Source organism: Boleophthalmus pectinirostris, unplaced genomic scaffold (assembly GCF_026225935.1).
Source record: "Boleophthalmus pectinirostris isolate CB_2022bp ecotype Guang Dong unplaced genomic scaffold, ASM2622593v1 HiC_scaffold_1, whole genome shotgun sequence".
NCBI classification, from domain to species: Eukaryota; Metazoa; Chordata; class Actinopteri; order Gobiiformes; family Gobiidae; genus Boleophthalmus; species Boleophthalmus pectinirostris.
This window is the reverse complement of record NW_026570970.1, coordinates 29,233,170-29,258,293: the sequence shown is the minus strand read 5'-3', so window position 1 is coordinate 29,258,293 and position 25,124 is coordinate 29,233,170. Positions and strand designations below refer to the sequence as shown.

The 25,124-nt window shown below is 38.3% G+C and overlaps 1 protein-coding gene across 1 annotated transcript; it reads right to left on the bottom strand.

Annotated features, from left to right (window-relative positions):
* Window positions 1-7,328: 7,328 nt before the first annotated feature.
* LOC110156185 (NLR family CARD domain-containing protein 3-like) lies at window positions 7,329-24,855 on the bottom strand. Its single transcript, XM_020920384.2, has 20 exons — window positions 24,792-24,855; window positions 23,825-23,879; window positions 22,869-22,937; window positions 22,255-22,302; window positions 22,122-22,164; window positions 21,993-22,057; window positions 20,856-20,927; window positions 20,219-20,264; window positions 19,504-19,705; window positions 17,806-17,975; window positions 17,161-17,523; window positions 16,259-16,483; window positions 15,346-15,493; window positions 14,508-14,827; window positions 13,687-13,967; window positions 13,207-13,527; window positions 11,768-11,941; window positions 11,376-11,549; window positions 11,233-11,279; window positions 7,329-9,952 (listed from the first exon to the last, which is right to left on the bottom strand). Exons 2-20 carry the CDS (start codon window positions 23,863-23,865, stop codon window positions 9,408-9,410), a joined length of 3,354 nt encoding a protein of 1,117 aa, XP_020776043.2. The 5' UTR covers window positions 23,866-23,879; window positions 24,792-24,855; the 3' UTR covers window positions 7,329-9,407.
* Between the last annotated feature and the right edge of the window lie 269 nt (window positions 24,856-25,124).

The window sequence follows — 25,124 nt, the reverse complement described above, 5'->3', positions numbered from 1 at the left end:
TGTCCCGCATGCACATTGGAGGACACGATGACATCATACGCAGTAGACGCGCTCAGTGTTTAAAGAAAGTAGCCTAAACATGAGCACCTAGCTCATGTTTAGGCTAAAGTATAAAGTTGCTCTCGTACTGGATCCAGGACATGTACAGTTTATTTGTTTTAAGAAGGATGTTGAGAACTAGAAGGACGAGGTTTTTGGTCATGGCGTTTTGTGGGGCAGTAGCAACAACTTCCATGGAAAGGATCGTCTGAGGGTGGAGTCGCAGACAAGAGAGGTGGGATTGTGATGTGCTTCGATGCTTCACTGACACAGAGTTCATGCACAATTTTTAAATGATGAGAAGAACGTTTGTGTACATTTGTGACATGTAGGTCGGATGAATGTGACCTGGCCGTTCAGACGGAAGTCGCATGTCAAAAGATCAGATATGTATCGCTTTTAAGAGCACATATCCAAGTGGCCTGGCTCACATTTGAAAAAATCGGATCTGTGTTGTTCAGACTGTCATTAAAAGATCAGATACAGGTCACATAGGGGCGAAAAAATTGGATTTGGGTCACTTCAGGCTGCAGTCTGAATGTAGTCTAAGTGAGCATGACATTACCCATAGCGTTAGGCTCCAGTCAAATGAAGCTCAACGAGGCTTTAAGTTAGTGCCATATTAGTAATAGGAATTGGTTTATGTATAAAATAGTGAAATAAAAACACCAGGATCATGTAGAGCGGGTTAATACGAACATTTTAAGACCAAAATGACGAGACTCACTGCAGCAGTTACAGAGAGACAGAGGGTGACACTTTTTCAGTGTAAAGCCAATGGGAATCAGAATTGATGGAGCCTGAAGCGCGCCCATGCTCACTTCCTATTTGGAACACGGCGGCTAGTGGGTTAGCTATGTCCATTTACAGTTTGTGGATGAAATACATTGAAATTGATCAGTATGAGGACAATTGCCCAACATTGCCCAGCCCTATGGTAGAGTTCAGCCCTGCTTTAATCCACCACATTTTTGTAATATTATTCTAAGCATTTTGTGTCTATCTCAAGGCAAATCCAAACATTAACATATCTTTATTATCTTCTCAGATGACATTCTAAATTCCCTAAATGTAATGCTAAGACCATTTTTCATACGTGCCCTCTGGAGTACTCGTTATGTTTTGTAATCCTTTAAAAAGACACATTTTTGGGAATACAAGCCATGCACCAGATGACTGAATTACCCAGGGGCTGATGGGAAGTCTGGCTCACCTCCAGAATACAATCAGATAATGTAAATGAATTTTGTAAAATGGACTAAATGTTTGCAATGTGAGTGAGCACGTGTTGTTTTTCTGAAATGGAAAATCCTCTATAATGGCTCTAGGCTGGACTGCATGAATAGTTGATGAAAAGTAGCACAGTTGGACATAAGTGGGTTTCATAAGTGCAGACATTTTGAATTTTCATGTAACCATTAATGTATGCAGGAAAGTGTGTTTGGGGCATATACGTGCAGTTTTTAACTTAATAAAGATGGATGGTGTAACTTTTCCAGGGTTTGTCATCTGCTTCTATGCGTGGAGATGTTATAGCTTTAAGTGGAATGTTTGTTCTTGCTTTTATTCAATTACAAGTGTCATTTATTAGTTTGTTTTGCTAGAAGAATATCTTAAACATGCATTGTTACTGTGAGCATGCTTGCCTCTCCGCCGATCTGACCTTTAATTTGGCATGGTTGTGGCACCTGCTTGTCTCCATGAAGATATGTAATTTGTAGGGATAGGGAAGATGTTTTTTTATGTTTGGATTGGATAAAAAAAATGAGTTAAAGGTGCATCGTGTAACATATCTGGGCGCATCAAATGCTTTTGTCCGTGGAGATGTTAATCCTTTGTCTGGAATGTTTCACAATATGGTATTAAACCTTTCTATCTTCATGGAGACCAAACTAGACCAAGTTACAGGTCTGATCTGTGGAGAGGCAACCCTGCTTACAGTCAGAATGTCTGTTTTTCTAGGTATTTTTCAGCTGTAAAATCACCTGCAGTTGAATACATGTAAGGTAGAGCTGTTTAAAGGAACAGTCTGGAATTTTGGACATAGGACCTCATTTCCTAGTGAGTCAAAGTGTTGGAGATGTGTGGAGACACTTTTTAAATCATTTCATCCAGTTTAAATCAACGCCAGATTTATAACATCTGGCGTTATAAATCTATTATAACGCCAGACTGTTGATGTAAATGTCTGTGTTGATAGAATAATGTTTGAAATAAATCTAACCTTGCATCGCATGAATCATCGTATGTTGAGGGACTATTTTCTCATGTATCAGTCCGCCGCTGCCAAGCTTTCTATCAGGAAGTACAACTTGCTGTTGCTGCTCAGACATAAATCCTTCAAATGCAAGGTTGGTTTACTTCTAAAAGTATTCTTTTGACACAGACATTCACATCGACAGTCTGGTGTAATAACTGTTTTGCCTCGGGTGCTTTGTGGAGTGGGTAAGGCTGTTTTTAGTGGCAGGCTAACTATGGCCATTGACATGCACTAGCTTAGCACCAGCAACCTCTGCAAATAGAAGGATTGGATGGAATAATTAAAAAAAGTGTCTCCACACGTCTCCAACACTCTGGCTTTTACTTCTGGCTTTTTACTTTTAAATTTAGCATATAATTATTGGTGTACACATTGCGGAACATTTCAGACAAAGCAATACTATCAGAGAGACCATGAGAGGAAAAGTTACAAGTACTTTTAAAAAACTGGATGCCCAGAAGACATAATGACAGCACGCACAGTTGGAAATACAGATACACATTCTCAAATTAAGTAAAGTAAAAGTAAAGTTAAAGTAAAAATTATCCAATGTAAAATTTACTTAGGTAAAATTTGTATTGTACTTTTACTTTTGGTATATGACACTGCGGAACAATTCAGGGAAAGCAATAACATCAGAGACGAAGTGATGATAAGTTACGAGGTTTCGAAAGGATGAAAGGTGTAGGATGAACTGTCTTGCCCAAAGACACACTAGGGAATTGAACCAGTGAATTTTTGGTTAGCAGGTAAATGGTCTAAAGACTAAGCCGCTGCCGCCCCCATCAGTTTATTATGACACTCTAAAAATAAGCCCCATTTAAAATCCTCGATCATAAATGTCTGTTTGTGATTCCGGGCAGCTCTTGTCGATTCAAGGTTAAGTGTTGATATAAAAAGGTGTTTCTATTATTTATGCTCCGTCACGCTCCCTCATTCTGCGGCTGTTTTATGTTCATTTAGCTGCACGAGGAGAAAATACAAATTGTCGAGCACTATCAGTTCATTTAAAACGCAGTCAGAGTAGAGGTAGGACTGTCATCATAACAAAATTTGAAGTTCGATATATTGCTGGAGTAAATATAGATGATAAACAAAAATACTGCAATTACTTTATGCCACCCAAGAGCAGATTTAAAGGTTGCATTGTGTAACTTTGCTTTGTCTGGAATGTTTCATAGTATGATATTGGACCTTTCTATCTTCATGGAGACCAAACCAGGCCAAGTTACAGGTCAAATCTGTGGAGAGGTGACCCAACTCACAGTCAGAACTCATTTTTCTAGGTATTTTTGAGCAATAAAACCACTATAATTGAATAAATGTAAAGGTAGAACTGTTTAGTGTCACACTGTGGGACATTGCAGGCAGACATAGAAAAAAGCAGGTGACGGACTCTCCACCAGAAAAATTACACAATGCACTTTTAAACCACTAAATCTATTCTAAATGTACAATATTCTTAAAAATCATGAGCTGCAATAGATAAATAGCTGAATTATACTCTTTAGTTCTTAGTTTGCAACTGTAATGAATTATAAAAGTTATCAATTCAACCATTTACAGCTTAAATCTTGTCATATAGCCGCAGAAAAAAATCACAAAAAACGTCCTCGTAAAGCACAGAAAAAGTACACACAATAAATACTGACCTCCAAAATGTAGTTCCAGCTTTCATGTATTGAACGATAAGTGGATACAGCAATTATCATGACAGGCCTATTATATTTGAACTGTTGGTTTGGAGATATGCATATAGATAATATTATTAATTGCCATTGTAAAGCATGGTGACCTAGAACTGAATGCGTAATGAACAAGTAATTTATTATGAATAATTCAGGTTAGGACTAAAAGATGAAGCGCAATTTGAATGGATGTAAATAAAAAATTGCTGCCTTTTTATAAGTACCATTTTATCCTCCCCAAATAACCAAATATCTTGTTTTATTCAGCATAAAAGCTGCTAACCTTGTTGTTTAAATCTGTACAAACATGTTCTGAAAATGATTCTTGTTATAGTTTGTCAGTTCAGATTTGTCGATTCTTCTTAAATGTTTAAAATTTAAACCTTGAGCAACCTCCTTTTATTAAAGTTAAATTGCAATGCTTGTCAGAAAAATCAGTAGTAGTAGTAGTAGTAGTATTAGTAGTAGTAGTAGTGCTTTGAGTGCCTTGAAGGTGGAAAAGCACTGTATAAAGATGAATAAGAGTAGCAGTAATAGTAGTGTAATTGTTGCAGTAGTAGCAGCAGCATGTAAGCTTACATACTACTACTGCCTCTATTTAGTTCTATTTAGTATTTAGAAGTAGTAGTAGTAATAATTTTACATGCTACTACTACTGTTACTACTACTACTACTACTACATGATACCTCTGTCTAGTTCTTAAGAGTCATAGTACTGTGGTAAAAGCTTACATGTTGCTGCTACTACTACTGTTACTATTACTACTACTACTGCTACTACAACTGCTACAAAATACCTCTATCTCATTCTTAGGAATAGTAGTAGCAGTAGTGGTAGTAGTAGCTGTAGCAGTAGCAGCAGTAGTAGTAGTTGTGTAGTATAAGCTTACATGTTGCTACTACTACTACTACCACTACCAGTACTACTACTACTAAAAAATACCTCTATCTAGTTCTTAGGAGTAGTAGTAGTAGTAGTAGTTGTGTAGTATAAGCTTACATGCTGTTGCTACTACTATTACTACTACTACTACTACTACTACTACTACTACTACTACTACCACTACTACTACTACTACTGCTACAAAATACCTCTATCTAGTTCTTAGGAGTAGTAGTAGTTATGTAGTATAATCTTACATGCTGTAGCTACTATTACTACTACTACTACTACTACTACTACAAAATACCTCTGTCTAGTTCTTATCTAGTTTTTAGGAGTAGTAGTACTATCTCTACTTCTGCTACTACTACTATTACTACTACTACTACTACTACTACTACTACTACTACTACTACAAAATACCTCTGTCTAGTTCTTATCTAGTTTTTAGGAGTAGTAGTACTATCTCTACTTCTGCTACTACTACTATTACTACTACTAATATTACTACTACTACTACTACTACTACTACTACTGTAAAATAGTTGTATTTAGTTCTTATTAGTAGTAGTGGTAGTGGTAGTAGTACTATTCCTCTTCTGTGTATCTTTTCCACTGGTGATTTGGTGTTGACCTGTTGTGTGTCGTTGTCTCTGGAGCAGACTGTGTTTACATGAGGGTCAATGGGAGTGAGCTGCACCAGGCGTCTGCAGGTCTCCAGGCAGCAGCACAATGACAAGAGCTTTTCCATGCTTTTATACAGCAGCACTCTACACCACACAGGGGCTTTTTAGAGGCAGAGGAAAACCAGAGAGATTGTCAAACTTTTCAGTGAGGATCAATTTGACAAACTTAGAAATCAAAGTCTTTTTCTAAAGAATTTTTGGATTTGTAAGCTGCAGTATTGATCTAAAACCAACAACTAGCTGGTCCATTAGCCTCCTGTTGAATCTCTGCCGTTGGCCCTGACTCTTCATAGTGTCATTTCAGTGTAGCGAGAAGCACATTTTTATTTGTAGCTACATTGCAATATTGAGCTAAAAAAAAAAAAAAAAGTAAAGTAAACAAGTCAGCTGGTTTTAGAACTGTGGTAGGCTTGACACAATACCAAAATTTGAAGCACATTATATTACACATAAATATTGCAATAAACATTTGCCATTGACACAAAGCAAGATAATGTCTAATAGGGATGTAAAGATATTTTCACGATATGCATCTCATGGTTGGATTTCTCGCGATATTTTGTGGAAGCTTACAAAATTGTGAATACACTACTTTTTCCTTTTAAAAAGCACAGGAAAATCCTTGAAAGCCTTTGTTACTGTTATAATATGAAGAATTAAGATCTTTAAGTGCTTCATAACATTATTTCTTCATACAGTCTGCATGAACAACACCAAAGGATCATGGTCTATGTAGTTCCCTTTGTTTTTTAACTATTGCTGCACCATAGCAAGGGAAGATATTTGTATGACACGATTCATACACAAAGTAATTCAAAGTGCTTTACAGAATAAAAAATCACATTAAAATCACCATAACTGTTAATTTAAGCATCATTTAAGAGACTTTGCACTAGTAATTCGATATAATGTGATGACCCAGGATATTATTGTGAGAGTTTTGACAATACGATATCTCGATATTTCGGTTATTGTTACATCCCTAATCATTAAATGAGGTTTTAACTAGACAGTATCATTATAAGGCCTGAGCTACTATCACTAAATAGCAAAATGAACTGATATAGCCCTAGCAGTTATTTATTCTATTTTCTGAATGACATAAAAATGGCTAAAATCTCCCCACTATTGCAGTGCCCATGAGAAATACTGAGCCCCAAAAATATATTGTTCCAGCAAACGCACAGTACGATATGGTCACATTTTTATTTAATTTTAACTCAAACTAAAAACAATTTACATCAAGAAACCACACGGTCTTTTGCGCACACACTCTCATACACAAGTATACACAGACACTGGGGGTGAGATGGGTTAAATGTCTTGCCCAAGGACACAGAAGCAGCATTCATCTGTGGAAGCTGGAATCACACCAGCTGCTCAACCAATGATGTTTATGTCAAGAGCGGGATTTGAACTGCCAATCTGAGCATCTAATTTGTGCTAAAATGGCAGCACATCACTGCCAAATCCTATGTGTATCGCCATAAAAAAAACCCCCAAAAAAACAGTGGTGGATTGTAACAAAGTAGAAGTAGTAAAGTACTGTACTTCAGCAAAAAATGTAGGTAGATATCTGTACTTAAGACATGTGGATACTTTTTACTTTATTTTTATTATAGTTGAAAAAAAGACAGGTAAATAAAAATATACACATTAAAACAGCCAGAAAAAACAACCCATTTATTTGTTTCAATTGAACAAAATTCAGCACAAATCTGTATCAAAATCAATACATTTGAAGCTTCATAAAACCTGAAAATGTGTGTGAAATGCTTTTACTTTATATTCTTTTAAACGGGTACTTTAATCCAGTACTTCTTCCTTCACTGGAAAAAATAAAACAAAACAGTGAGATCAAAATGAGTAAAGAGCTGAAGGCATGTATGTGGGGTAGGTGATAACGGTTTTGTTTTTTTTGTTGTTGTTTTTTTCAAAGCAATGGCGTCTTAATTGCAGGAGAATAAAAATGACTGAAACCTGCATGCATCTGTACAGCTTTGAATGGACGAGTGAGAAGTAATTATGTAAAATGGTTGAAAGCTCTTAAAAGTTGAATTATATAATGTGAGCAAAGAGGCGTAGTTCCACCTTTATGTAAAACAGTGAGGTGGTTTGTGTCGCGGGAGGCTCTTTTGTTCTTGTGGATAAACACTGGCTCATCCCCTGTGTCCTGTTAACACTGGTCACAGCTGTACGCTCCACTACTGCTGCACAGCTCAGGAGGAGAGCGGGAGAGGGGGAGGAGAGGAGAGAGAGAGGGGGAGAGGGGGAGGAGATGGAGAAGACAGGGGGACAGAGAAAGAAGAGAGGGAGAGGAGGATATAGAGCGACGAGGACATGGAACGAGAGAGAGAGACAGACATGTAGAAGAGAGACGGGGAGGGATAGACATAGACAGATGTGGGAGAGGGGTAAGGAGAGAAACAGGCAGATAAATGTAGAATAGAAAGAGTGAGAGACAGATAGGAGGGATGTGAAAGAGAGAGTGAAGACATGTATAAGAGAGGAAGATAGAAAGGGAGAAAGGGAGAGATGTAGAAAAGAAAGGGTAAGAGTTAGGCCCTGACAGCACATATCCAAATACTTTTATAAACTGATATTTTCTTCCCTCAACGAAAGCACTACATGTAACTTTTTACACCGAAGAAAATAGAAGCCTATTTTTTCATTTTGGATTTCTATATTGCACTGGAAACGTTGGAACATTTGTACTCACTGTGAGCGGCTTGTAGGGATGCAACGATATTCGATATAATATTGAATTGTTCGATACAGGTCTGATGATTCGATACACATGTTTGTTCGATAGACGTGTTGATTTGCACGTGTCCCTCCATGCGCGCTCTGTTGTCATTTATTTTGGTCTGAAAGGAAAACAGTTATCGCAGCGTCCTCCTCAAATGCAGCAAGAAAACAGCTCCATAGGGATTTACAGCTGAAATATTGTAACAGAGGTGGATTTTATCTTTCAGTCATTTTTTTTTTACATTGATAGATCCAGGAATGACAGAAATATGAACTTTTAAATACTTTAGAATCACTTTGGGCTTTACATCGGCTTTAATCAAATGAACAATATACGCTATCTTTTTCTCCGACTCTATCTCAGAAAACGGTCTGTTGAGAGATTTTTATGTAATATAACATAGTTTTAGTGTCCAGAAAGAGGATGGGAGAGCTGTGTGAGTCACAGACTGTAGCAGGGCAGTGTGGGAGGAGCCACGTACTGTCTTTGCTGGAGGAAGCAGAGCAGTGGACACAGGCGTGAATGCAGTGAGAGGAGAGACAGACTCAGGAGGAAAAGAAATCATCAAATCATCATCAAAGAAGGAAAAAGTATAATAGTGTAGTTTGCCTCAATGTGCCATATCCAGAAACTTGTCTTTCTTTTCATCCATATCACCAGTATCCATTCATTGTTCACTTGTCTTCTGATGTCTTCAACATTCCCTGAGGAGGTGATCAACTGAAGGCTCTATTCTGTATGAGCTCTGTTACTCCAGTTAGACTTACAGTAAATCTGAGTTTTGTTTCTACACAATCTGAATATAAAAACTGATTTAGCTGGAACTACAACAGGTGAGCTGATTTTGTGCTAGCATCAGTTTTTCAGTTTTTAGTCACACTCACTTTTTTTGTTGGAAATTAAACACCAAAACAGGACCATGAACACTCATACTAATCACAGGTTCCTGAAAATACAAATGTCTGTTTTGCATTTTTGAGTTCAGGCTGTGTTTGCTAATGTGAGCACCATAGTAACGGCTGAACATCGCTCCACAGACATACATGCAGATTTGCCCCGCTGCAAAGTATCAATTGGTCATAACTCCATTCAACATTGCAACTCATCCATTCATCAGATCACACAGCCTCACAGTGGAGTCGACTGAATTGAGTGTAAACCCAGGGACCAGCAGCTCTGTGAATACTGTGTTACAGGTGTAGAGGTGAGTGAGCTGATCTGATGACACTTTAAAAAATGACAGACTACCAGCAGGCCAGTCCACAAACACCCCTATCCGCCCAAAACGCGAAGGGGAAGCGTTCAGGAGATGCGTGGGGTTTCTGTTGTACCAAACCGAAAACCCAGCTTCGGAACAAGACAAACTCCAGGACGAATCGTTAAATCCAAACAAGCATTCATCAGTTTCTCCTTTGCGTGTGATTTTTTCATACGCCACAGATATGTAGACCACTCCGCTCCACTCTACCTCCCAGTAAGAGCGCTCTGGCAGGGGGGCAGAGCACAGGACTTGGTACCAGTGGTCAAATCGACCCTGGAGGTCTGGGTAAGGTAGGTCCAGGTTCACCAGTGTGGCTTTGGTGTTGAGGTTTGAGAGGTGAACGTTTGGGTGGGCGGTGTTTGGGTCTAAGGAGAGGGAGCAGAAATCTGAGGAAAGAGAAAACATAAAAAATTTAGGTTTAGGCTAGAGCTATGCAGTCGTTATTCAAATATTTCTATATTCAATTACAAAGACGTTGAAAATCGAAAGCGAAAATACAATGAATTAACTTAAAATAATCTGTTTTGTTTTGTGGTAGTTTTACCCACTCACAGTAAGGATGCATGTGAGTGAGCGTAAGGAGACAAGGCTGCGTCTGACAGTGCAAACACTGGATTTGTGGACTCACAGTCCCATGTTTCAGCTCTGGCACCTCCTTGGAGATCACTGTACCACTCAATGAGAGTGTTTAGATGCACATCAGTGTCCCGGTTATGATCGGGTGTTTTGAGTATTCCAGTTTTGTCATGATGTATGTATACGCAGTATCCTGCTTACTGCAACATAAAGAGCTGCACTAAACCTGCACACGTATGATGTCTGAAAACATGAACCATCTCCAACGCGATATCCAAACAGAACAGACTCAGCATTAGCATCATCATCATCCCCCCTCTGTCACAGAAAGAACACTCATATTCCACTGAGTCGTGTCCTTTAGTCTGACAAAAGCTGAACTGCATCTGCGTACAAGGAAAGAGCAGTTTTTTCACTTATAGTTTAATTAAATGACAAAACAGGAAATGAGCCATGCACTTTTAAGTTTTGTTTCTATAAGATGTAAACAAATGTGGCAAAGCTTCATTAAACACATTATAATGTCAAATAGGCTGATGTGGCTCTAGAGTGGTTATGGTTTATATGTTGTTAAGTTGAGTTTATTTATGCAGATTAGTAACAGTAATAATAATGATGATCATTTTAATATAAAACGTTAGTGATTTTGACAGTAGTAGTCACACTGGGCAGCTGCAGGTACCCGACCTGGTGCAGGACTCTGGTGTGATGTAAGTTTCTGTGATATTTGCAAATGTTCATGTGTACTGAAACTTGATTTGAAAAAAATCGTGGATGAAATCGAAATCGCAATATGTGTAAAAAAAATATATATTTTTTTAAATCGCAATTCAGTTTTTTCTTTCAGCCCTAGTACCTCAGATTTTTGACTGCTTTTTACTCTCACAGTAAGTTTTTATACTACAAGCATGGTCATCTTCACTGTTAGCTTTTGAGTCTCGAGGAGCACTGGACTCTGAGCTAAGATACCATCCCCTGAAGCTCTCACTTCTTCCGTGTTTTATGCTTTTATTATTGCAGATTTTTTATCACAAGAAAGTTACCCATTGCGGCTTAAAACAAATTAGATTGCTTATCTGTAGACACTCACATCTCCTGGGTCCTGGTTTGAGGCAGTGAGGTCCTCCTGGCTCCAGTCTGAAAGAAAAACTGTTAATAGTATCTTTCACACATGCAGTGCCTTTACCTGTGTACTTATACTCGTAGTCTTGTATTTATACGATCAGTGTTTACCGTAGTGTCTCGAGTCTGCAGTCAGTATCTGTCTGCAGAGCCAGCAGAAACTTGCCCCCCTGTGGTCCTGGGTGGTTGAAGCTTAGGTCCAGCTCTCTCAGGTGTGACGGGTTTGACATGAGAGCAGAGGCCAAGGATACACAGCCCTCTCCAGAGATCAGACAACCACACAGTCTGAAAACATAATCATACATTTTGATATTGAGGTAGGTTTTACTGAATCCCAAATGGTTAGACTTCCATTCATGTTTTTATTGATCTACTAATTTTATAGCCACAATGCAAAAAACTGAACTAAAGTTGCATTTAGTTGTAGTTTTTCTGCAGTTTTTTTTTTTTTTTTTTTTTAACAGTAGACCACATATATTGTCAAAACTTAAGATGTGTCTGACCTGAGCTGCTCCAGCCTGCAGTGGGTGCTCTTGAGTCCATCACACAGTCTCTGTACTCCAGCGTCCTTCAGAGGGTTGTTACTGAGGTCCAGGTGAGTCAGGGAGGAAGAGGAGGAGGAGAGGACCAAGGAGAGGGACTCACAGCTGCGCTCTGTTAGGTTGCTGCTGCTCAGGCTGAGGAGAGAGGAGAGGTCAGGTAGAGATGATTCTTATTGCATAATAAAGTATGATACAGAGTGGATGCTTGTCAGTGTTAGTTTTTTACAACTTTGATTTTCTGAAGTTTTAAGTTTCCCTTAAGAGATAACCAAATCCGAGAGTTGATGCTTCACTGTGATTGATTGAATGCACCACTCAGCATGACCAAGAAGGATTAAAAGAGGAACATGGTTTTAACACGCTGTCACAATTTAAAGCATTGTTGCCCAAAGACTGGGTCATGACTCTCAGGTGGGTCGCAAGAGGTATTTTTTTTGGGTCAGCTTGTCACAATCTGCTTGTAGGCCTGCAACATACAATGCTACAGACTATTCGGCTCCAATATTGCTGGTTCAACTGAGTGTTGAAAAGAAAAAGAAATGGGCTACATTTAATGTCCAAATAGGCTTCTTATAGGTATCTTTTATTGCTGGTTCAATGACTGTTTTTCATTGTTTATAACTTGAATAATACTCAATTTTTCAGAGAGACATGATCACTCAGTCAACAATAAAATATCCCCATTAATGTTCAATAATGGTCAAATCCATCTTTATTTTGTGATTTATGAATAATGTCTGTCGATTGAGTCGCAAAGGTTTGTGACTTTAAAAATATGGGTCCCCTGAAAAAAAGTTTGGGAAACACTAGACTAGGCATTGTGGTGTCTAGAGCACCACAATGCCTATAAGACCACATGGCTTTATTTTGGATAGTAGTGCTCTTCCCCAGCAAAAGCTTGCATACTATCTGACCTCTCTGACCAATCAGAGTGAGAGTAGCTAGAATGGAGCAGAGCGGACCAAAGCCAAAGATCAAAATAATTTTTTAAAAAAGACAACTGGAGTATTTTAAACTAATGAAAAGTTCATGATCTGAAAATAGTTTGTGTTTACATCATGCTCTATTGGAAAAATGACGGTTTGTTAAGTTGTCATGTATTGTTTGGTATCATGCTACTGTTACTGTATTGTATATTAATGAAAAATTGTCATGCAGAAGAATGGGTGTTGTAGGCTTGTGAGCTGAGCCTTCTACAGTATACTACTTACCATGTAATACATACCACTTAATACAAATATATTGTATTAAGTGGGTTTAAATAGATCCAAATAACTCCCAGGAGAGGTTGCAAGATTACTCAAACATGCATGGACATATAGAATTGATGAGGGAACAGCATTATAATTAAATAAAAATTCTCCTTCTATAAGATACTGATACCACAAACCATTACTCACACAGATTTTCGTGATGCTTGGACAACTGGCAGCAGCCTCAACAGTGCCTGCTCTGTTGCGGAGTATTTCTTCAGATCAAAAACCTCCAGCTGTTGTTCAGACGTGAGTAAAATAAAGACCAGGGCGTTCCACTGAGCAGTAGACAGTCCTCTGCCTCTGCTCAAGGCTCCAGAGCTCAGGGACTGGTGCACCTCCTCTAGCAGAGAGCGCTCGTTCAGTTCATTCAAACAGTGGAACAGGTTCAGACTCCTCTCTGCACAGTCACTCTCATGGATTTTACTCTTGATGTACTCTGCTGTGTTCTGCAGGTGGGAGGAGGAACTACAAGGAACAGACATGGGTAGAGCATATGGTTGTCAAAAGTATCTAAAATCAGACTACTACTTGTATAGTAAACAGTAGTAGTAGTAGTGTACAAAGTGTGAGGCAAATCTAAGTTAGTACTCAGGACGAGAAATTATACTGACTTATACTACCGACCTCTGACCAGGAAGTAGTCCATGCAGAAGGCTGTGATTGGTGGGCAGAGACAGTCCGAGCAGGAAGCGCAGGAACAGGTCCAGGTGTCCGTTGGGGCTGTCTAAGGCCTGGTCAATGGCGGCACGGTGGAGGTGCTTCAGTTTGGGTTTAGGTTTTCGGAGTGAGTCTGTTTTGCCTTTGGGGCAGAGCAGGTTGAAGCCAGAGCTGAGGAAAGTCTGGTGAACGTACAGGGCGGCCATAAACTCCTGCACACTCAGATGGACGAAGCAGTAGACTCTGTCCTGGTGAAAGAGCGGATTTTAAGTGTATTACCTTAAACTTTAGTTAGAATACAGTATAGACAGTATAGTTAGAATGAAAAACAAATATCACAATATTCTTTGAGTCATATCCCAATTTTGATATTTATCATGATTCATGTACACATTTTTTGTTTTTTTTTGCCCTGAACAAGTGATGAGATGGGGCCTTCCCTCCAAGTGTTTCCTCTGAAACATCTTCTACCATGCTTGGTGTAGAAAGCCCACTGCATTGTTGTAAACGGTCTTTATCATTTCAGAGCTAACTGTTTAGCACAGCTATCTCCAAGCAGGGTTCCCATGGAAAAACAAACTACTCAAATCACAAAATCCATCAGTCTTTAACTGTACAAGCGGCACTTTTTAGTTGGTCAAAATCCCAAAATATAAATGTACCATAAACATTTTAAAAGTTTAAAAACTGCTCAGGGCCTCACAATTTGCACAGCTACACAAACAAAAATCATGTTAAAATCAAAATTTGTGGGCTGGCTTTAAGAAAATTGTCCTTTTTTGCCTTACCTGGTAGATTCCAGGCTCCTCTCTGAAGACCTGTGTGAACACTCCTGAGTACACTGAGGCTGCAGTGGGGTTGATGTCACTGTCCTCCAGGTCGGACTCGTAGAAAACCAGATTTCCCTTCTGCAGCTGCTCAAAGGCCAGCCTCCCCAGCCCCTCCACCACCCTCCTCCTCTCAGGTGTCCAGGCTCTGTCCTCTTCACTGCCGCCCTCGTATTTCACCTGCGTCACTTTAGCCTGAACCACCAGGAAGTGCACGTAGAGCTGAGTGAGGGTGTGAGGCAGCTCTCCTCTGGGACAGGACCTAAGGAAATGCTCTAGGACTGTGGTAATAAACACAGGCACGCAGAAAGTAGTTAAATTTCATTAACTTTACATGAACTTATTAAAATGTATACAAAGCTAGATTTGTCTTGCTCCAGGACAGATGTATTGTGGAAGCAACTCTGACCGCTGTGTATTGTCTCCATTTAATTATAAAGCGTTTTACTGTCCGATAATCAGGAAGTGCGTGTTAGCATATTAGTTGTTGTTAGTTTACTCCTAAATGTTTTGAAAAGCTTATAAAGTCATTGCATTGAAGAATTAGGATGCTCAGAATTCATTATAGGTAATTGAGGAATAACTTTGGACCAAACAAACAAATTAAGATTTAGGGGTAGAGGGTCTGTCACCTGCTTGTTTCTATGGGTAGGTCATTGCTTTGCCTAGAATGTTCAGAACATAAAAAAAAATATATATATATATCAAATTTCTTCCTCCAAAGTTACTCTTCCAAACCACATGCTTTTACTGAAAGAGGACTGAATCTTGATTAAAACTGTATTAAGCCTTACTATACCTGTAGCAGTGATCCAGCAGAATATGGGCATATGACACATGTTGTAGAGGCTGTGGCAGGTTTGAATATGAGCGATCACAGCACTCGCCTTGTCTCTGAAACGCTTTGAGAAGTACTGCTCCTTCTGTGAGTCTGTGAACCCACGTACCTGCAAAGCACAATCATTATATTTTCATTTTATTGATGAAATAAACATTTTCAGAGGTACAAAGTCAAAATACATACATATACCAACTACATAACCCCTGAGGCATTCAATACAAGAATTCAAGAAGAGACAATTGTACAATTATTCTAAAATTATATTAAGAGGGGGGCATTTTACTTCTACTGCTAACACATAACATATAGATTACCATGCTACTTTTTATTGTTTTGAAAACACTATATTCACTGCAAACAACGTTTTAACATGTTTTATATGTGTCACTTTTGTTTTTGATGCTCTGAGTCTCTCCTCTTTGCTCCTCCTTGAATTTCTGTTTATGAAATAATTTTTTGTACTGTTTATTGTAAGTGTTTAGCTGTCAGATTGCAGATTTGTTGACCTGGTTTATGGTTCATATCTCTGTCATTACTGGGCCTATCCACATGAAACAACAAAATATGCAATGACTTCTCTGTCAACAGACAAACAAAATGAAATGCATTTTTCACAATAGCTTCAGAAAGTGGTGCCTTTATTCAAGCCCAAAGATGTGATTGTTCATCAGTTGAGAGGACTTTAACCCATAATATTAGTATGGCAAGTTTGTGGAGTCAATCTATAACATGTAACAATATGTAACACCCATAAAATATACAATATTAGGATTAAAATGTAGTTTAGTTTTTATCAAAACTCAGTTGTCAAGAAAATGTCATAACATGTTTTAATTTCGTTGATGATAACATAATAGTTATTATTGCCAACCTCTGTGACCATGGAGATGCACTGAGCTGGAATCTGATTGGCTGCAGCGGGTCTTGTGGTTATCCAGAGGTGGGCAGAGGGGAGTAGGGTCCCTCTGATCAGGTTTACCAGCAGCACCTCCACTGGCGCGGGTACAGTAGGGTCGCTCAGCTCTGGGGTTCTGGAAAAGTCTAAGTGCAGTCTGCACTCATCCAGACCGTCCAGGATAAACACCATGAGGTTATTCTGTTAGAGAAGTAGAAATGCAAAATCAGTGACTTAACCATGTTTTATGTGTATCCTCAGAGTTGTATTTCAATGATTCACAGATGTTGAGTAATCACGTATTGTCCTGCACTCAAACCTTGAGTAGTCAGAAAATTATAGTTTTCACCTACCCCCTATTTCCTTGAACTGCTCTGTAGTTATTATTCAAATTATTCAGAATCTCTGTCCTACTTGTAGGGTTCAAAATTGTCACGCAAGTAATTTAAAATGTACTGTAAAGGTCAATGACAATACAAGTCCTGGAAAATTCATTTATTTTTTTGTAGAGCTCAGAAGGACTTCCTAAACAGAATTCATCAAATGATATGAATAAAACAAAATGCAACTCTCGGTGCGTATGATGGGGGAACACTGTGTTCTTTAATTTTTTATTTTTTTTATAAATAGTAATTGCTGAGTAACCACTAACATACCAATAGTTTACAAAATGAACACTGCCACAATTTGGCATCATAATTACTGACCTCTGTCACCATGGAGATGCACTGAGCCATAATCTGATTGGCTGCTGTGGTTCTTGTTGTTATCCACAGGCAGACAGAGGGAAGTAAGGCCCCTCTGAGGAGATTTACCAATTCCCACTTAGCTAGTGACCAACATGTGGTCCCTAAACTGAAGAGCTGCCCATGACTCACCTTTAGCTGTTGGAAGCTGCAGCGTGTTTGGCTGTCTTCTCCAAAGAAGTGCTGTAAGAGCTCCTCCAGACTGAAGCTCTGATTGCTGAGCACGTTCAGAGCTCTGAAGGTGATGGGAAACAGTAGCTGTATGTCCTGGTTAGATCTGTCCTCAGCCCAGTCCAGACTGAACTTCTGAGTCAATACTGTTTTACCAATGCCAGCCACACCCTTTGTGAGAACTGTGCGGATTGGTCTGGCCTTTTTCAGCTTTGCTCTGATTGGTTCCTGTGGTCTTTGGGCGGGGCCTTTAAAGATGTCTTCACAGGTGATGGTGGTCTCTGGTCTGTCCTGTTTTCTGGAGGCTGTTTCAATTTGCCTAACCTATGGGATTAAACAGGTTTGAAATTATGATCAGTTAATAATTAACCAGATCACTCTCCACACAGATACTGGTTTGTGGTAACTCTGCATTGATGTCATTTTTATCTAATTTTTTCCCACTAAAATCCTAACACAATAGGCTCTGTTCACACTTACGTCACAAACCAGGAAAAGATGCGATTACAACTTCTGGTGTAGTTACTGACAATGGGCTCGCCTAACATGGATCTATTAAAACCGACTGTGATAAAACCCATTGAAGTAAATGTGCCATAGTCTGACCTCATGTTCCTGATTGACATCCGCGGCCCCTCCCTCGCTGATGTAGAGCTCTGTGTAGATCTGATTGAGGAAGGTGGGACTTCCTGCTTTAGCCACGCCCTCAAACACAGACTGGAACCTCTGCTTCAAGTTACACTTCAGTTTCCTCTGACAGTCCTCAAAACTTTTCTCTGAATGAACAGAAAAGTTACATGTAAGATTTAAAAGCATGGGGCATTTTGCTTTGGTTCCATATTATACTTTTCAGTCTTTAAGCTGAAGTGTTAATTCAACCAAGAATACTGTATGAACCATCAGCTAATCTATCTGCTACTTTTGGCTCTTAACTTTCATTGTTATTTCAGTGGCCCCATCTCTTCTTCACAATCAGTATTGATTTTTAAGGGGACATATTATGTAATATAGACTCAGTACTCAATCTAGTGATACACCGATACTGATACCAAAAGCAGTATCGGGTATCTGTTCGCTACTAGGTGCCAGTAGCAGAAGCACATTAAAGAGACAGTTTTGAATTTTGGACTTAGGTTCTCATTTCCCAGTGAGCCAGAGTGTTGGAGGTGTGTGGAGATACTTTTGTAAAAATTCCATCCAGTCCTTGTATTTGCAGAGGTCGCTGGTGCTAGGCTAGTGCATGTCAATGGCCATAGTTATCCTGCTGCTAAAAACAGTCTTATCCACTCCACAAAACACCTGAAGCAAAACAATTATAACCCCGACTGTTGAATGTCTGTGTTTATAGAATAATTTTAGAAGTAAAACCAACCTTGCATTTGAAGGATTTATGTCTGAACAGCAGCAGTGAGTTGTACTTCCTGATAGAAAGCTTGGCAGTGGCGAACTGATATATGAGAAAATAGTCCCTCAACATGCGACGATTCATGCGATGCAAGTTTAGATTTATTTCAAACATTATTCTATCAACACAGACATCAATAGTCTGGCATATAAACTGATTTGCTTCGGGTGCTTTGTGGAGTGGGTAAGACTGTTTTTAGCAGCAGGCTAACTATGGCCATTGACATGCACTAGCCTAGCACCAGCGACCTCTGCAAATACAAGGACTGGATGGAATATTTTAAGAAGTGTCTCCACATGTCTCCAACACTGTGGCTAACTACGAAATGAGGCCCTAAAAAAATTCCAAACTGTTCTTCACATTAAGCTTAATTTTAACCATATGTGAGTGTCACATGAACTATAAAAATATTTAGGACTCTTGAAGGTTTTTATAGTTCAGAAAGGATATCAGTGCAGCGCCTGTGTTTACAATAGTAGCATTCTAACGTTCTTATGTGGCACCAGTGATTATTCGCTTGTACATGCATTATAACTTATTGTAATGGACAAACAAATTTAGAGACTGAATGGAGTGGGTTCAGTGCTTTAAAAATAGCATCATCCATATTTGTCAAAGTGTGGCTGTGGTAAATGTAAGACAACACTCACTGTTATGCTAAAAGTGGCTCCTGAGCAGTTACAGCGGAGCACAGTTGGCAAAGACGAAGTGGAAAATATTAAAGCCAGGTGCTTATCTAAATAAAGTATATTGGAAATATACCAACCTACAGTGATTTCAGTATCGATTAATATGGATTAGTATCTGTTAGTAGTTAGTATTTTTGATACTTTTGACAACCTTAGTCCTCATTGTTAAGTATAATATGGAACTTTATGATTGATTAGAAATTGTAATACTGGTCTGTAGACGCTCTGCCACATCATCACGCTTCATGTCTTGGAGGAAGCAGAGAGTTAGTGAGCGAACAGCCTCCATTTTGACCCTCTGCTCCTCGGCCACCCTCTGCAGCTCTAAGCATTCTGGGTAATCGGAGGTCAGGACCCCGTGCAGTCTGCTCAGCTCCTTCTTTACATAACACAGGATTCTCTCCTCCAGCTCCTGCAACAGACAAGAATGTCAAAGGAATATCCCAGTTACAGTTAAAGGTCCTATATTTGACTTAAATGGACTCTAGAGAGCTTTAATGTTATAATGTGTTACCACATCACAAACATATGAGGAGTTGTGCTTTGTTTCATTGATCCATGTTTGAGTAATCCTTTAGAGTCTACATCTCTAAAGCTCTGTTCCAAAAGGTCTGTTCCACCTTGAGATGGTCATTTTAACAGCTACCTTATATCTTTAGTTCAGTAAAGATCGGAAGTTCCAGCGCTGAAATTATGCAAATGATTCTAGCAAAAGCGTATGGAATTTAAAAACACTGTGGAGCACTTGCAGGGCTTGTGTGTTAAATGTGTGAATGAAACAAAACACAGCTCTAGTTTGTGTTTGTGATGAGGAAACCACATAATAGCATACATCAGAAAATAGTATAATATTGGCCCTTATGCAAAATCAACTTAATGAGTAAAAATAAAATCGAAACATATCACCCAGCCCTGACTTATAGACCTTAAAAACGCTGCCCAGGTCGTCATTGGAGATGTTTTGCTCCTCTCTGTTAAAAAAAAGACATTTCATATATTTATATTTAGGGATATAACGATATCCAAGTCTCATGATACAATATTGTCACGGTATGAACCTCACGGTACGATGTTTATTGTGATATCTTCAGAAAGCTCACGATATGGTGGGAAGGCTCACGATTAGGGATGTAACAATATCCAAATCTCTTGGTACAATATTTTTACGATATACATCTCACAGTACGATATTTATTGCGATATTTTGTGGAGGCAACAAAACTGTTAATATGCCACTTTTTCCTCTCAACATGCCTTGACAAGACTTAATCCAAAGAACTGAGACTTAAAAGTGCTTAGAACTGTTATATCTTCGTGCAGTCTACACCGAAATGGAGCAAAGGATCATGGTCTATGTAGTTCCCTTCATGTTTTTTAACTAATGCTGCACCATAACTCTTAATTTAAGCAAAGAGACTTGTAATTTGATTGTGATGGTCCACGATATTATTGTGAGAAATTTGACAATACGGTATCACAATATTTCGATTATTGTTACATCCCTATTTATATTTCATACATTTATTTTGCTCTAATGGTTAAAATATAATCTCTGTACTTACTGTTGACTGTGGGGATGCTCCTTGAAATACACTACAGGTGTGTTCTTAGAGTCATGACTTTTAAATGAACATCTAAATGAGAAGTGGAGAAGTGTTTAGTTTTTTCAAATATACATTGTTCTGAAAGATTTGATAATAAAAATCAAATTGAGATTGAGCTATGACAACATGCTTTGGCCATATTGTGATTCTGGGCATTTATGTTTAATACTAACGTTGACGTTTCACACCATTATCACCAGTACTTTATATATTTTAGTTTCCTCTTGATTGAATTATAGTTAGGGGTGTTAAAAAATATTGAAATATCCATATATATCAATGTTTAATGTGATGATACAGTATCGATATCATGGGCTGCTGTATTGATTGAGTATTTTTTGGTATATTTTACAAAATTATTTGGTTTCAGCGCTATAGATTTGTTGATTGTTCAGAGGAAGGAAACTCACTGTTTTGATGATTAAAATGTTTGTGTTTCATTTTAACTTTACGCAGGAAGTGGTTTAACAAAGTATCACAACCATGATTTAGCTTTTATTTTTTATTGAACCGTATCGAATACATTTCAAATGTATCATATCGAATCGAAAGTGCACTGTATCGAGATATGTATCATATCGTGGCCTATGTATTGAGGTATGTATCGTATTGACAACTTCTGAATGATACCCAGCCCTAATTATAGTATTGTACAAGAATTTAATCAAATTGAAATTGTGATAGAACATAAAATTGATTTTTTTTTACTTGTCACACATCCATGATTTTAAAGTTAAAGGTGGATTATGTAACTTTTTTCTTGTTTTTATTGATGTCATTGCTCTGCTTAGAATGTTCCACAGTATGACATTAAACAGAACTATCTTATATTTATTCAATTATAGGTGGTTTTATAGCTCAAAAACGCCTACAAAAACAGGCATTCTGACTATGAGCAGAGTTGCCTCTCCACAGATCTGACTTGTAACTTGGACTGGATTGATTAATAATAGAAATGTTTGATGCCAAACTGTGCAACATTCCAGACAAAGCCATAACATTTCCACGGAGAAAAGCAGGTGGCAGATCCTCCTCCAGAAAATTTGCACAGTGCATCTTTAAGTAAGTAATAAATAATAGAAAATATAATACAACCTCTGAACTTTGTTGTCTGCTCCTTCATTTTCATGTTCTCTGTCCAAGCTCAGTCCAGACAACTGCTGAAAAACAATTACATTTTTATGACAGTAAAGATTTCAAGTTCACATATTAGACATTTAAAACCTTAGAAGAGCCATCCAGATCTTCACTGGAGCTTCTCTGTCTCCTAAAAATGATTCATACATTGTGTAAAATAAAGCCATTCTTACATTAGTCAAATGCTGTAACATTAAAGTTAAGTTTTTATTTGTCTTACGGTAAACGGCGCGCTTTTCCCATAGAGTCTTTACTCCTAGCAGGCCGTCTGAAGATACAAAGAAGACTTGGCTTAGCTTAAACCTGGTGTAGTGTTGTTTCAGACATTTAGTTTTGGCTATGACCTAGTTTAAGCCTGGTTCAGTCCTAGTTTAGACTTGGTTCAGTCCTGGTTCAGATCTGATTTAGTCCTGGTTCAGACCTCGATTTGACCTGGTTTAGTTATTTGTAAGACTTAATTTAGGCCTGGAACAATTCTAGTTTAGACCTGGTTTAGTCCTGGTTTAGATCTGGATCAGACCTCATTTATTTCTGGCTACAACTTAGTTTAGGCCAGATTTAGTCCTAGTTTAGATTTGGTTTAGACCTGATTTAGTCCTGACTTAGACCTGGTTCAGAACTGGTTCAGAACTGGTTTAGTCCTGGTTCAGACCTCGATTTGACCTGGTTTAGTTATTGGTAAGACTTAGTTCAGGCCTGGAACAATTCTAGTTTAGACCTGGATTAGTCCTAGTTTAGAACTGGTTTAGACCTGGATAAGACCTGGATCAGTCCTGATTCAGACCTGGTTTAGTCCCATTTATTATCATTTAAATAGTACTGATGTGAACCTACTTTGGACTGTGTGTCCCTTGTTTTTGCAAGTCAGGCTTATGTCCATCATCCATGGATTTAAAAGAAGTCCTGCAAAAAAGACACACATCAACTGATCAAAGAATATCCTGTAGTAAAATTATTATTCACTGCCATCTCAAGAAGAAAAACTGTGAATGATGGCTGTAAATTGCTAAATCTCCTGGGACTGTTCAGTGCAAAGAGATATAGAAGGTGGGGCTCTAACAGCTCTGCCCTATACAAAGTGTCAATGATGTCGATGAACAGTGAACATTCTGTAAGTGCCTTCTCTCACTGCTGTTTCATGAAGTAATATATTTAGTGATTTATTGTTGGGACTAGAGAGCGACCGAAATGGGTTGTTTTATGGTCGATGCCGATACAGACTTCTTTGGAATCCAGAGCAGCTGATGGCCTATAAGCTCAGTTGATCATTTGATCAAAGCAGATATGTTTTTCTTTTGTTTACAACAAACCTTTCAGAGAGCTGTGTAGTCACATTTTGTGCTGTTATTTCTTCATATTAAAGTGTTAAAATAAAGCTTTGTGTGCTTTATTTTGGCAGTAGATCAACCAAAACCAACTGATATATCTGTCGATGTCTAATCAGGATAAGAATCTTGTGGACATGGTGGACATGTTAAATATGTCCTCTGTGTGCTCTCTGCTGTCTGCATCTAATTAGAAACTGTTGAATTGTCCGGAATCAGGAAACTTGTTGTGTAAATGTTGTTAGCATTATTGTGAAAAGTGATTATAAATTCTTGGCAGTGAATAATTATGTTTGGAATGCATGAGGTATGTGAGGACCAAATACTGTTAGAACTAAGGCTGTTCATGGTTAACCAAATACCCATTCAATGTTTCACCGATTAAAAACACTCTGGCTGCCGGCTGTTCACTGGCACAGTTCATTTAAAAGTCCAATACTGTTAAAAAATCTTGGCAGTGCTCACCTCTGTGGCCGGGGGCTGTCTTCATCTTCACCGGGATCCATCCTCAGCTCTGAGACTAAAAAACACAAGAATAGAAAAATCTTTACTGCCAGAAAGACCAGAAGACAAGAACAACAAAATCCTACATTATGTGTCTATTTAGCAAACATTTAAGTCTAGTAAAAACATTTAAAAATCTACTATATAACATTTCTGCCACTGCTTGTCTCTGCTTGTTATTTTGTTGGCTTGAATGTTCCATGGCATTAACCTTGAAAATCATGCATTCTCTTTTGCACACTTTTGGTGTGACTTTTTGAGGTGTGACCATGAAAATAAGTTTAATGCCATATTGTGTAACATTCAAGGCAAAGAAATAACATTCCTATGGAGCCTACTAGATAATGAACCCTACAGCAGAGAAGTTATACAATGTAAATTTAGTCTAGTACTGCATAGTTGGGTAATATTAAACGTCCCATAGTACTCAGATTTGACTCTTGTGAGCTTTTAACCATGTTATAATGTTGTTTTCTCATCAAAACATACCTGGAGTTTTCTTTTGTTTCATTTACACATGGTTAACTAACTCATTATTATTAGTCTGGCTACATTTCCAAAGCTCAAAATGCTCTGTTCCAACTTGTGATGTCATGAAGCTGTCAAGTTAACATCTACCTTACACCTTTGTTCAGTAAAGATTGGCACTTCCAAGGCCAAAATAATCCTCAATCCACCATCTAATAGATGTGCATAGAGTTTGAAAGTGCCACATGACATCACAAGGTGGAAGTGTGTTTTCCATTAAACTATTTCAAAATCAGCATTTGATTTATGTAAATGTATACATGTAAAGAGTTATTATAGTTAACAAATAAGTGTTACTAAAATTGTTAATTAACTTTAGCCTTTCTAAATCCAAACTTGATCTTAACTGTAAATAATCTTGGCTATGAAAATGAGAATTGGGTTAAAATGATTATCAAACCTGAGTTGATCCCATGTATGCGTGTTGCTAAAAGGAAAGCATTCTACTGAAGAAAAGACTGATGGTTAGTGATGTTTTATTTCCTGGATAGAGATGTACTGGAATTAGTATTGGCTACTCTCCAGGTGGGTGGAGCTAAAGTGGGCGGGTCTTCACATCTGAGCAAACAGGTGAACAGAAGTCAATGGGTTTGTTATTGTTGTTTTTAAGCAAGTCATGAGATGAGTTTCAGTCAAGGCCAAAAGAAAAAATCATCAATGTGTTATAATGTTTCCTCATCACAAACATACCTGGAGGTCTGGTTTGTTTAATGTTTTGTTTGTTTTCATTCAC

Excerpts from the sequence above, each read along its gene's own strand:
- LOC110156185 (XM_020920384.2), bottom strand. The coding sequence starts at position 23,865 with ATGGATCCCGGTGAAGATGAAGACAGCCCCCGGCCACAGAG. Across the intron at positions 20,265-20,855 it reads GAGCATCCCCACAGTCAACA|AGAGGAGCAAAACATCTCCA; the intron begins GTAAGTACAGAG and ends TTTTTTTAACAG. Across the intron at positions 19,706-20,218 it reads ACCTGGGCAGCGTTTTTAAG|GAGCTGGAGGAGAGAATCCT; the intron begins GTCTATAAGTCA and ends TGTCTGTTGCAG.